At 41.8% G+C, this 14,420-nt stretch overlaps 1 protein-coding gene across 1 annotated transcript in view; it reads left to right on the top strand.

The window, feature by feature from the left end:
• The window catches only part of LOC103215822 (mitochondrial import inner membrane translocase subunit Tim23), a 55,028-nt gene that overhangs the window by 13,195 nt on the left and 27,413 nt on the right, over positions 1-14,420 (top strand). The window contains exon 6 of the mRNA XM_007962559.3: positions 2,934-3,044. Coding sequence (XP_007960750.1) covers positions 2,934-3,044 — 111 coding nt within the window. The remainder of the gene's footprint in view (positions 1-2,933; positions 3,045-14,420) is intronic.

Below are 14,420 nucleotides of genomic sequence, written 5' to 3'. Positions count from 1 at the left end.
GTTCAAGGTCCTGTAGTGATACAAGATACATTAATCCGGCCCTCTTGCTGTCTTTTCTTAATAGCCTGTTCATTAGTCTGTTTACCTGAGTAGATTCCAGGCACCTAATTGCCAGAATTGGAATAGGTTCTTTGTAGATAATGAAAACGTTTGCAGTTCTAGGCAAAAGGTAATTTGGTAGTGCTTAATTAGAGCCTAATGCTTTCATACCGTATTGTTTATGAATGATTGATCACTTGGAATCTATCTCTTATGGCTTAGGTCCTGACATCCACAATTTTCATACTTTATGAACTTAGTTGGAAATCTCAATTTAAATTGTGGCAGATTAAGGAGGGGAAGACATAGAAAATTCATTGATACCATAGAAAAAATGTTTATTATGGCAGAGTAAGGTCCTGTCTTGTCACAGAATTTGGAAGCAGTATATCTTCACACTATAAAGCCGGTTTCCACATTTTGGATCCTAAGAGATGGCTGCATTCATATGTTTCTGATGTCTGCATTCCTCCCACCCTACTACTGAGTCACCCCCCTCTGTTTCTTTTGATTACTTGTTTACCTAGTCAGCCCAGCCATCCTTGTCTGCCTAGGACTTTCAGGGAAAAGTCCAAGAAACCATGTTCCAATAACCCCCGTTTCCCCCCCAACCCCCCCGCCCGCCCCGCAGTCCTGGACAAACTAGGATGACTGGTCACCGTCTGCATACCCATTGTGGTATGAACAATAACAATGTTCTGCTCATGATCAGTTTCAGTTAAGTAAGCTGAAGAGGAAGATGAGCTTTTATAGACGTATAAAAATACTGCAGTAGAGGAGTTGTAAGGCTGAGCACGGTGTATTGTTCCAAGGGTCAAATGTAGCTATAATTTTGAGAAAGAGCTTAAAAGTTTAACATACTCATTCCAGATAGGAATCTGTAAGAGCATAGAAGGATGGCTTGGGGGAAGATACTTTAAAATGAAATGGTGCTAGTGTTATAATATGTGAGGATCAAACCTCACATTTTTTTTAAATCTATTTTTTCTTATACTAGATATATGTGTGTGTGTCTTTAATCCAAAGTACAGAAATTATGGGTAGCATATAAATGAAAATTTTAAATATACTTCCTGAGACTTCCTAGTGGTACTTTCTAGAAATAGCTACTATTGATGTTTCCTCTGAGTTCTTCCAGTGCTTCTCTGCATAGCCAGTTAGTCATGTACCATGTGCACATGTCCTTACTTTACTTGTTAGTGAAAATGATTCTTCTGGTTTTTAAGTTACTGTATACCATTATATGAAAAGTCACTCTCTGAATCAGTTCAGATGGTACAAATGCTCTTGATGGGCATTTTATTTGTTGCCAGGTGTTTGCTGTTAGAAACTGTTCTAGTGATCATTCCATGTATATCTTTGGATAAATTTATCTAAATATAATTGCCATACTGACTTTTGTGTTGAAAAAAAAAGTTTTTTCTCTGCTCTCACACTATAACAGTCAACATAGGATATTTCTGTGACCAGTTATGTGGGAATATTTCCCCACATACCAAGTATTGTCTTTTGCAGTGGACACTGGCTGGGTGTCCTCCCATTTCAGTTCTGCCTGGAGATAGCATTAGATCAGCAGGTTGAGCACTCTGTCGCACAAAAATGAGCCCCACTTTGGATACTTCTGATACTGATTGCAAGCCCCAGGTTATTTTACCTGTGCTTCTGACCAACCAGCTTTGTCAGGGTTCCCACAACCCCCTCTTTGGGTTCGATTAATTTATCAGATTGGCTCACAGAACTCAAAGGAACACATACTTAACATTTGCCTAGTTATTATAAAGATTTTTTTTTTTTTTTTGGAGAGAGGGTCTTGCTTTGTCACCCGTGCTAGAGTGCAGTGGAGCTCACTGCAAGCTAGACTTTCTGGGCTTAAGCAAGTCTCCCACCTCAGCCTTTCAAGGAGCTGGGACTACAGGCAACATGCACCACCATGCTAGGTGATTTTTTAAAAACATTTTTTAGAGAAGGGGGTATCCCTATGTTGTTGCCCAGGCTGGTCTCAGACTCCTGGGCTCATGTGATCTTCCCACCTTGGCCTCCCAAAGTGCTGGGATTACAGAAACTTTGTGAGCCACCACACCTGGCTGGATATTTTTAAAGGATACAGATAAACAGCCCAGTCAAGGAATGCATAAGGTGAGGCCTGGATGGGCCCTGAGTGCAGGAGCTTTCATTTCACTGAAGTTGGGGTGCACTAGCCTCCTGACATGTGGGTGAGTTCTTTCTCGCTTTCCTGCAAGGCCCACAAGTTCAGCTGTCTAGAAAGTCCTCCGACCCCATCCACTTGGGCCTCGTGGAAAATTGATTGAATAGGCATGACTGAAGCATGGACAACCTTGTAGAACTGTGACTGGACAAAAAGGGCATGCTCTACTACTAACAGACTGGACGCAGAAACCCAGCAAGGCCTGTCTGCCCAGATTCTCCTTGGCCTTTCTGTGCAGCATTTCTTCTTCCTGGGTATGGGGTACGATCTCTTCTGAAATGGGGATCCTATGGCCTGCAATCAGACAAGGTAGGTCATAGAATTTCTTTATGACCAGTTCCAAGACAGAAACGTGGGGAAAGATTAGAGTCCTGCTGTGAGGAGAAAAGGGAGCAGATGAAAGGAGGACAGAAGAAGGTCAGAGAGATATTCTGTTTTCTGAGGCTGCTTCTGAGGCCTGAAGTGCCCCAGTAATACAAAAAGGACCTTCACCTTTGTCCCTCTGAAGCTGTTCCAAAGCTGCTTCCAGAACCAAGGACAAATACTTTAATAAGTGATTGTTTTAGTCACTTAGGAAGGGCTATGGGAGTTATGAGCTAGGAACCATGGATGAAAAACCAATATATGTATATCATAATATCACACTTTATCACTATTTTGTTGCTGAGCACTTCCATTTCCTCTTTAGCTTTGCTCTATAGTGCATTTGGTGTCATCATTGAGAAAACACGAGGTGCAGAAGATGACCTTAACACAGTAGCCGCTGGAACTATGACAGGCATGTTGTATAAATGTACAGGTGAGTACTGTTGAATGGAGAGCCATCTCTTAATACACTTGAAGTGCGCTTTTTAAAATTCATGGTTTTCAAGGAAACCACACTCTGTTGCAGTAAAATCTAGTGTTCTAACTTTGTGATTATTTTGGTTTGGTTTGGTTTTTAATTGTGGCAAAATAAACATAAGATTTACCTTCTTAACCATTTTTTAAGCGTACAGTACGTTAGTGTTACAGTCGCATGATTGTATAGCCAATCTCAGGAACTTTTTCATCTTGCAAAACTGATACTCTATATCTATTAAGCCTCCTTCCAATTTGCCACTCTCCTTAGCTCCTGATAATGTTACACTTTCTATCTCTGAATTGGCTGTTTTAGGCACCTCATATAAGTAGAATCATACAATATTTGTCCTTTTGTGATTGGCTTATTTTATGTAGCATAATATCCTCAAGGTTCATCCATGTCGTTGCATGTGCCAGAATTCCCTTCCTTTTTAAAGCTAAATAATATTCATTCTGTGTATGTATGCCACGTTTTGCATGTGCATTCTTTTATCAAGGGATATTTGGGTTGCTTCTACCTTTTGGCTCTTGGGAATAATGCTGCTACGAATGTGGATGTACAAATACCTCTTCAAGATCCTTTTCTTTTTTTGGATATATACGAGAAGTGGGATTCTCGGATCATATGGTTTGTGGTGTTTTTTTGACATTAAGAAGATAAGATTCTTTTCTGTATTTTTCATTCATTTTACTTTAGTTTTTTTAATCTTGGACAGACTAAGCAATAGAATATTCAGAATTGGTTTTGTTTTAAACAGTAGTTTGACCTGTGTGACATCAGCATATTAAATTATCACAAGACACCCAAGGTCAAAGCCCAGGAATGACTTCCCTGTAAGTCAATTTAGAGCATCTTATTCGTATGATCATCTTACTCTACTGGGAGATCAACATGTTGCTGTCAAGGGTCAGATAATTCTCTTCAGTGATAAATTTTTACTAGTTTAGAAGCATACGTTCAAGTAATGCCTAATTTAGCTTTTTTATTATGTTGATACATCTTTGGCTACTTAATTTTTATTTTTACCAAAATAATCGACATACATGATTTTTTAAGTCAAGGTTTTTATCTTTTTAACATCTGAAAGATTTTAATGATGTGCGACAGTGTTCTGTACGTCTCACCTTAATTCCCTTTTTCCAAAGGCAACTTTTAATTTTTTTTTTCTTTCTTTTGATATGGAGTCTCACTGTCACCCAGGCTGGAGTGCAGCAGCGTGATCTCAGCTCACTACAACCTCCACCTCCCAGAATCAAGCAATTCTCCCATCTCAGCCTCCTGAGTAGCTGGGACTACAGGCGTACGCCACCACATCTGGCTGATTTTTGTATTTTTAGTAGAGACAGGGTTTCACCATACTGGTCAGACTGGTCTCAAACTCCTGACCTCAGGTGACCCACCCTCCTCCCTCCCAAGTGCTAGGATTACAGGTGTGAGCCACCATGCTCAGCTTATTTTAATATTTTTTTAAAACAGAGTCACTCTATCATCCAGGCTGGAGTGCAGTGGCACAATCAAGGGTCACTGTAGCCTTGACCTCCTGGGCTCAGGTGATCCTCCCATCTCAGCCTCCTGAGTAGCTGGGACTACAGGCACACACCTCCATACCTAGCTAATTTTTTTTTTCCAGAGATGGAGTCTCACTATGTTGCCCCGGCTGGTCTTGAATTCCTGGGCTCAAGCAATCATCCTGCCTCAGCCTCCCAAAGTGCTGGGATTGCAGGTGTGAGCCACCATGCCCAGGCTGCTTTAATTCATTATTTTTTATTTTCATGTTTCTAAATAATATTATTGTCTTGATTTTTCTTGACTTTTCAATCTTACATATAGTCTGTTGACTTCCAAGAGGAAAGCTGTGTTAACTCCTTTAAGAACTGTACAAAATATGCTTTTTTTGTACAAATTGTACAAAATACGACCTTTTCTTTGAGGCCTTCTCTTAAACACTGTAGTACATACAGTTTTGCACATACATTTTAATTGTAGGATAAATTGCTAAAAATAAGTTACTTGAGCAAATTATCCGCATGCTTAAAACATGAATGACTACTACCAAATGACCCTTCCAGTACTTGCTAACCTTTGCCAGTGTTGTCATCTACCATCACTTTTTTTTTTTTTTTTGAGACAGAGTTTCACTCTTGTTGCCGGGCTGGAATGCAGTGGCACGATCTAGGCTCACCACCACCTCTGCCTCCCGAGTAGCTGGAATTACAGGCATGCACCACCATGCCCAGCTAATTTTTTGTGTTTTTAGTAGAGACAGGATTTCTCCATGTTGGTCAGACTCATCTCGAACTCCCGACCTCAGGTGATCTGCCAGCCTCAGCCTCCCAAAGTGCTGGGATTACAGGCGTGAGCCATCGCGCCTGGCCTACCATCACTTTTTTTTTAAGCTAGGTAGTGAACTGTTTTAATGTTTTACTTTGCTTTTTCCTGGTTGCTTATGAGAATAAGCACCTTTTTTTTTGTTTAGTGGTTGGTGGCATACCCTTTCTCTATTTTTTATCATATTGTTGGTTTGATTGATTTGTTGGAAGAGTTTATATATTATGGCAGTTAGCACTTTGCCAATTATATATTTTACATGAATTTTTACTTCCTGGAAAATTGTTGATGCCGGTAACAGAAATGTAGAAAGCATCCAGAGGTTCTTTTTGGTATGTGAAGTATAATTCTCAAGGGCTGGTATTCAATTTAGACATTGATAAATAGAACCTCTTAACAATAACCTTAATGAGAGTTGCCTAATTTGTATATCCTTTTACCTTAAATGACTTTGTTTTTAAGCTGACTTTCTTATGGAAGGAAGACATAGGATTAACAGTTCAGGGTGTTTTGGAGAGGAAGGCATCACCCGTATCCTTTGGTTTCTGAGGACTTATTTCTGAGAATATGTGACAAGGCTGCTCTAAAATTCCTAAGCTTATTGATGATGGCAAAACTACAGCTGTTTCTTTTCCAATAGAGCACTGGTTATTATTGAATAGATTCTCATATGTCACAGGGAATCTAATAACATTTCACATTTTTGGAGAAAATTTATGTAATTCATTAAAGAAGCATTAGACCTGAATTAAAATCACATGAATATCAGAGGTCTACCTTTAAATTAGCCTTTTGGGGCCCGGCACAGTGGCTCACACCTGTAATCCCAACACTTGGGAGGCAAGGTAGGTGGATCATCTGAGGTCAGGAGTTCAAGACCATCCTGGCAAACATGGTGAAACCCTGTCTCTGCTAAAATACAAAAATTAGCTGGGCATGATAGTGGGTGCCTGTAATCCCAGCTAGTTGGGAGACCGCGAGAAGAGAATTGCTTGAACCCAGGAGGCAGAGGTTGCGGTGAGCAGACATCGCGCCACTGCACTCCAGCCTGGGTGATAGAACGAGTCTCCGTCTCAAAATGAAATGACATGACATCATGAAATGAAATAATGAAATGAATAATTGAATGCGGGTGGTGCACTCCAGCCTGGCCGATACAGCAAGTCTCTGTCATGAAATGAAGTGATGAAATGAAATGATGAAACGAATAATTATATGCCAGGTTTGGTGGCACACTCCAGCCTGGGTGACAGAGCGAGTCTCCATCTTGAAATGAAATGAAGAAATGAAATAAATGAAATGAATACTGAAATGAAAAAATGAAATAACAAAATGAAGTGCTGGTGTGGTGGCACACTCCAGTCTGGGCAATAGAGCAAGTCTCCGTCTTGAAATGAAATACGAAATGCCGGGTGAAATGAAATGAATAATGAAATGCCTAGTGTGGTGGTGCACTCCATCCTGGGTAATACAGTGAGTCTCTGTCTCGAAATGAAATGATATGACATGACATGACATGATGAGATGAAATAATGAAATGAAATGAATAATGAAATGCCGGGTGTGGTGGTGCACTCCAGCTTGGCTGATAGAGTGAGTCTTCATCTCAAAATGAAATGAAATGAAATGAAAAATGATCGAATGAAATGATGAAATAATGAAATGAATAATGAAATGCTGGGTACAGTGGCACACTCTAGCCTGGGCAATAGAGCAAGTCTCCGTCTTGAAATGAAATGAAAAACGAAATGGTGAAATGAATAATGAAATGAAATGAAAAACTGAAATAGATGAAATGAAATAATGAAATGCTGGGTGCAGTGGTGCACTCCAGCCTGGGCGATAAGAGTGAGTCTCTGTCTCGAAATGAAATGAAGAAATGAAATAATGAATAATGAAATGCCGGGTGAAATGAAATGAAGAAATAATGAAATGAAATGAATAATGAAATGCTGGGTGTGGTGCTGCACTCCAGCCTGGGTGATAGACTCCATTTTGAAATGAAACGAAAGAAATGACATGATGAAGTAAATATGAAACGAAATATGAAATGCTGGGTGCGGTGGCTCATGCTTATAATCCTAGCACTTTGGGAGGCCAAGGCGGGCGGATCACCTGATGTCAGGAGTTTAAGATCAGCATGGCCAACATGGTGAAACCCCGTCTCTACTAAAATACAAAAATTAGCCTGGCATGATGGCAGGTGCCTGTAATCCCAGCTACTTGGGAGGCTGAGAGAGGAGAATTGCTTGTACCCAGGAGGTAGAGGGTGCGGTGAGCAGAGATCACGCCACTGCACTCCAGCCTGGGCGATAGAACGAGTCTCCATCTCGAAATGACATGATGAAATGAAATAATGAAATTAATAATGAAATGTGGGTGGCACACTCCAGCCTGGGTGATAGAGCAAGTCTCTGTCATGAAATGAGAAATGAAATATGAAATGAATAATGAAGTGCTGGGTGCACTCCAGCCTGGGTGACAGAGCAAGTCTACATCATGAAATTGAAAAATGAAATAGATGAAATGAAAAAATGAAATAATAAAATGAATAATGAAATGCTGGGTGTGGTGGTGCACTCCAGACTGGGCGATAGAGCAAGTCTCTGTCTTGAAATGAGATGAAATGAAGTGAGAAATGAAATGATGAAATGAAATAAGAAATGCCAGGTGAAATGAAATGAATAATGAAATGCCAGGTGTGGTGGTGCATTCCAGGGATGAAGAGCGAGTCTTCATCTCGAAATGAAACTAAATGAAATGATGAAATGAGTAATGAAATGCTGGGTGAAATGAAATAAAATAATGAATAATGAAATGCCAGATGCAGTGGCACACTCCACCCAGGGAAATAGAGCGAGTCTCTGTCTTGAAATGAAATAACGTGATATGACATGGCATGATGAAATGAAATAATGAAATGCCAGGTGTGGTGGTGCACTCCCAACTTGGGCGATAGAGTGAGTCTTCATCTCTAAGTGAAATGAAATGATGAAATGAAATGAATAATGAAATGCCAGGTGCAGTGGTGCACTTCAGCTTGAGCAATAGAGCAAGTCTGTGTCTCGAAATGAATTGAAATGAAATAAATGAATAATGAAATGCCAGGTATGGTGGTGCACTCCAGCCTGGGCGATTGAGCGAGTTTCCATCTCGAAATGAAATGAAATGAAGTGAAGAAATGAAATAATGAAATGAATAATGAAATGCTGGATGCAATGAAATGAAATGAAGAAATAATGAAATGAATAATGAAATGCCAGGTGTGGTAGCACACTCCAGCCTGGGTGATAGAGTGAGTCTCCATCTTGAAATGAAATGAAATGAAATATGAAATGCTGGGTGTGGTGGCTCACATCTGTAATCCTAGCACTTTGGGAGGCCGAGGCGGGTGGATCACCTGAGGTCAGAAGTTCAAGACCAACCTGGACAACATGATGAAACCCCATCTCTACTAAAATACAAAAATTGGCCGGGCATGATGGTGGGTGCCTGTACTCCCAGCTACTTGGGAGGCTGAGAGAGGAGAGTCACTTGAACCCAGGAGACGGTGGTTGCCGTGAGCCGAGATTGCGCCACTGCACTCCAACCTGGGCAGCTGAGCAAGACTCCGTCTCGAAAAAAAAATAAAAGGAATAAAATAAATAAATAAGCCTGTTGGATCTGACAGCTGCTAGTTTTTTCCTCATGATCTTTCTCTTAAAATAGCTCTGTACCTACTGTGTTGAGCCTTTTTTTTTTTTTTTTTTTTGACAAGGTCTCAGACTAGAGTACAGTGGTGTGATCATGGCTCACTGTTACCTCTGCCTCCTGGGTTCAAGTGATGCTCCCATCTCAGCCTCCCAAGGTGCTAGGACTACAGGCACACACCACCATGCCTGGCTAATTTTTTTGTGTTTTTTTGTAGAGACGAAGTTTCACCATGGTGCCCAGGCTAGTCTCAAACTCCTGAGCTCAAGCAATCCACCCCGGCTTGGCCTCCAAAGTATTGGGATTAGAGGTGTGAACCACTGTGCCCAGCCCTCTTTTTAAAAATGTCTGTATCTGAAGAGTACATTCGGAGTTGGAAATAGTTTAGGTCAGCAAAGATTAGCCATTTCCTGAATGTAAACTTCTTCACTCGTGCTATACTTAAGAGTGCCTAAGGTCATTTCCAAATCCATGAATCTGGAAGTTGAAGTTGTATTTGTATTCCCACCACACAAAATGTATGTCTGTGCCCTGTCTTCTTGGGTCTATTTTTAACCAGAAATTAGTAAGATATTGGTTTGCCTTTGTTAGAGTAATTTCAGTGTTTCGAGTTATTAAGACAGGAAGTGTGAGTCCATGTTGGAATTCTGGGTCAGCAGATTATTTACCTCTTCCACAATTGCAATGGAAATTGAAATCTATTTGTCACATGACAGAAATAATAAGTATTCTTTTTTGCTTTTTCTCTTCTGAGCCAAGAGCTTTCTTTTCATAATTTATGTTGGAGGTGTTCCAGACTATGTTATGTTACTACTGCAAGAAGGTCCTTGCCACAGAAAGTTAGACTGTCATTTCTTTTGATAATATCAAATATTCAGCCTTTTCCTCTGTCTTAAGAATGCATATAATATGCCTTAAATTAGATGCTAACTCAGTACATTCTTACATTCAGGGCTGCCCTTAAGGAGATACCATAGTGGCTTCCCTTATGTAAGACAATGGAGTAGAGGGGGCTGAGCTGGAGCTTCCATGCCTATCTGTTGGGCTAGAAACACCTCCCACTCAACTCCAGCCATTTGCCACTCTGCATAATGAGTGTACTTCATTTATTCAGAAGAAGTGGGATCCCAGATTTTTATGTAAAATCTTCTGTTTTTAAAATATTTGATCATTTTCAACATAATTTGGCCCAACAAAACTGTTGCTGGCTTGATGCTGCCCTTGTGCTGCCAGTTGAAGTTTAACATTTGCCTAACCCTAAAGACTTTCAAAGTGAAATTATTTTTAGGTTCTTAACAAGGTTTTTCTATGCCAAGGTAAAATTTTCAAGGGCATATGAGATATTTACTGTCTCACTCAGAGTTCTGTTTAAGTGAGCACATGGGCATGCTTGTTGGAGAAAGTGTTGTGAGCTCTTATGGGTAAAGTTTGAAATGCAACCTATTTTCAATTTAAAAAAAGCCTCTTACTCTCAGATATCTCAGGAAAACTTAGATTTTACAATCCTTTTAAGACTTAAGACTTTTAGGTCTGTGAAGTAAAAATGCTACCTGATATTTGTGGTGGATGAATTACTGAAAAACAGAATTCCTCAGCGAATCAGGGGTCTGATGAATAATAAACCAACCTAACAAAAAACTGCCTTTCAGAGGGAAGAATATAGAACGTGTAGTTAATTAAGCTATTTAAAACAGAAATGTTAGGCCTGGCACGGTGGCTCACACCTGTAATCCCAGCACTTTGGGAGGCCAAGGTGGGCAGATCATGAGGTCGGGAGATCGAGACCATCCTGGCTAACACAGTGAAACCCCATCTCTACTGAAAATACAAAAAAATTATCCGTGCGTGGTGGTGGGCACCTGTAGTCCTAACTACTAGGGAGGCTGAGACAGGAGAATGGCATGAACCCAGCAGGCGAGGCTTGCAGTGAGCCGAGATCGCACCACTGCACTCTAGCCTGGGCAACTGAGCGAGACTCCGTCTCCAAAAAAAGAAAAAAGAAATGTTATGAAAAATTTGGAAATACTTGTCACTAGCTGTATGACGTTTTGAAAAAGGACCACTTAATACTGTGCTCATCTGTACAATTAGGGTATGATGATTATCAATTTATAGGATTGTGATGCATTTTAAATGAAACAAGTTCCATTAAGTGCTTATTACTGAAGGTATAATTCAGTGAATGTTCGTTCCTTTTCTTAGAGCAGAATTTGGTATTTTATTTTCACCTAAGCCATTTTGGTTCAGTTCTTAAGGTTTTATTTTTTTTTTAGTTGAATAGTGTTTAGTGTGCCCATGTTCATAACGGCATATTATTCACAAGAGCCATACAGGCTAGGTGTGGTGGCTCATGTCTGTAATCCCAGCACTTTGGGAGGTCAGTGTGGGCAGATTGATTGAGTCCAGGAGTGCAAGGGCAATATGGGGAAACCCTGTCTATACAAAATATTAGCCGGACTTGGTGGTGGGCACCTGTAGTCTCAGTTACTGGGAAGGCTGAGATGGGAGAATCACCTGAGCCCAGGAGGTCAAGGCTGCAGTGAGCCTTGATTGTGCCACTGCACTCTAGCCTGAGTGACAGAGTGAGACCCTGTGTCAAAAAAAAAAAAAAAAGATAGCCTCTAAGTGGCCAAGGCAGGCAGATGGGCAGATTGCTTGAGCCCAGGAGTTGGAGACTATCCTGGACAACATAGCTACTGAAAACACAAAAAATGAGCTAAGCATGGTGGTACATGCTACTCCCGAGGCTGAGGTGGGAAGATCACTTGAGCTTGGGGAGATCAAGGCTGCATTGAGCCATGATCATGCCATTACACTCCAGCCTGGGTGACAGGAGCCAAGACCCTGTCTCAAAAAAGAAAAATGTGGTATATACATAAAATAGAAATTATTCTGCCTTCAAAAGAAGGAAATTCTGACAGATGGTGAGACATAGATGAACACTGGGCACATTATGCTAAAGAAGCCATCTACAAAAAAAATACTGTGTGATTCTACTAATGTGAGGTACTTAGAATAGTCAGATTCATACAGATAAAAAGTAGAATGGAAGATGGCCAGGATGGGATGTAGTTATTGTTAAATGGGCAAAGAGTTTCAGTTTTGCAAGATGAAAAGAGTCATCTGAAGATAGATGTTGGTACACCGAGCACCGTGGCTCACGCCTGTAGTCTCAACAGTTTGGGAGGCTGAGGCGGGAGGATTACTTGAGCCCAGGAGTTCAAGACCAGCCTAGGTAACATAGGGAGACCTCATCTCTACAGAAAATAAAAAATTTATCCCGGCACGAGGGTGCATACTTGTAGTCCTACCTACTTAGGAGGCCGTTGTGGGAGGATCACTTGAGCTCAGAAGGTCTAGGCTGCAGTGAGCCTGTTGGAACCTAGTTTTTAGATTCCTTGCTGGGCAGGGGTCGCCGCGAGAGACCACTCGACACGGAAGTCACAGCGGAGAGATTTATTGCTAGCGCGCTAGGGTCCTATGTCTGAAGTTGGCCACAGGACCCCGAATGCCTAGTACAGACAGTTTATAAAGGCAAAAACCACAGAAACTCACAAAGCTTGAGGCGCAAGATGATTGGAGCAGGTTATGGCCTGAGCAGGGTGTCTTACTCTGATTAGTTGGTTTGAACCCGCGCAGGGTATTTCTCGGACTCGTTTTTCTGTTTGAGTTCCGGGAATTTTGGGTGGGTGTTTTGGATAGCCACATGGACGTTGGGCGGGTGCTTTAGATGGCCACCTGGTCATTGGGCGTGTGCTTTAGATGGCCATCTGGTCATTGGGCGGGTGCTTTAGAGCCTGGTGTGGCTTTTCTAAGCTTTCTAAGTTTCTAAGTCTCTAAGTTTCTAAGTCTCTAAGTCTCTAAGTTTCTAAGTTTCTAAGTTTTTATGGCCTATTTTCATTCCGTCCTCTTTTTGTGCCTTAGAGGCTCAATCTTGAGCCTCCTCTTCTGTCCTGAGGGCCTGGTATTGTTGGGTCAGGACCATAGCATGTACAATGTTTAATTTATCTTTAATAAAGGCGAGCAAGCGGTTAAGTATACACGGCCCGAAAGTCAGGATGAGCATGAGTAGGATAAGGGGGCCTAAGATAGTGGAGACTAAGGTGCTGAACCAAGGGGACTGGTTGTACCAGCTTTCAAACCAATTTTGTTGAGACTCTCTTTCCTTTCTTCGTTTGTCTAATCTTTCTCTTAGTTTTGCCATAGAATCTTTAACCACTCCTGAATGGTCTGCGTAAAAGCAACATTGTTCTTTGAGGGCTGCACAGAGCCCGCCTTCCTTTAAGAAGACAATTTCTAGTCCTTGCCGGTTTTGCAATACAACTTCAGACAGAGAGGTTAGAGATTCTTCAAGTTTTGAAATAGAGTGTTCTATGGCTCTAAGGTCCTCATCCATGGCTGCCCTAAGTTGTTGCAGATGGTAGCTACCACATACTAAAGCTGCTGTTCCGGTCCCAACCCTGGCTGCTACCCCCACTCCTAGCATTACAGCAATGGTGACTGAGACAGGTTCCCTTTTGGGTCTACTATAAGCTTTCTGTTCATACCGGAGGTCAAAGGAGTCTCCAGAGTGATAGTATACCCGGGGAACAACCTGTGCTAACACACAGTAGTCTGTGCTGCGGTTAAACGCTGCTGTGGATACACAGGGAGTGAGTCCAGTGTTGCAAGCCCACCAGTCTGTCCCGGAAGGGACCAAATAGTGGTTGGAGCTAGGCACTGTCTGAGTCTTGTCACAGAGATGCTGATGGCTAGTGGGCACTTTTCCTATACAGATTCCTGACCCGGAAACTTCAGCCAGGGTCAGCTTTTTATGCTGATCCCATGCACATCCAGTAGGATTAGTGGAGTTGGTGAAATTATTAGTGGAGGCAATGCCCTCATAATAAGGGGGGGCTGTCGCTAGGCACAGCCAACAAGAGGAGGTGGATTCTGGCCTGGTCTGGTTCAAGGCAAAGTAAGAGCCCTTTATGAGATTAAGGAGCCTGTCACCTAAGCCCGGAGAACTCAAGGGCAGGGTAGTGCCTTGAGGGGCCTTTGGCTGAGGGCCCTGAGGGGCCTCCGGTTGAGGAGGCCTTCTGGTAAAACTGGGTTTTGCCCTATTGAGACAGGAGCTGAGGCAGGGCTGACTGCTAGCCTAATTTGGATGGGGATCCCAAACAGTGGCTTTTGGTGTAAATATAGGCCCCATATTAACCCTGACATCCAGCGGCCATCAGATTTCGCCGCTTTTTTGAATTTGATGTGGACCAGATTACAGTCGGCCGAATACCGGGTTCTGGTGCAGGGCTTAACAAAGGACATGGTTATGTA

This window comes from Chlorocebus sabaeus, chromosome 9, assembly GCF_047675955.1.
Source record: "Chlorocebus sabaeus isolate Y175 chromosome 9, mChlSab1.0.hap1, whole genome shotgun sequence".
NCBI classification, from domain to species: Eukaryota; Metazoa; Chordata; class Mammalia; order Primates; family Cercopithecidae; genus Chlorocebus; species Chlorocebus sabaeus.
This window is presented reverse-complemented; position numbering and strand designations above follow the sequence as displayed.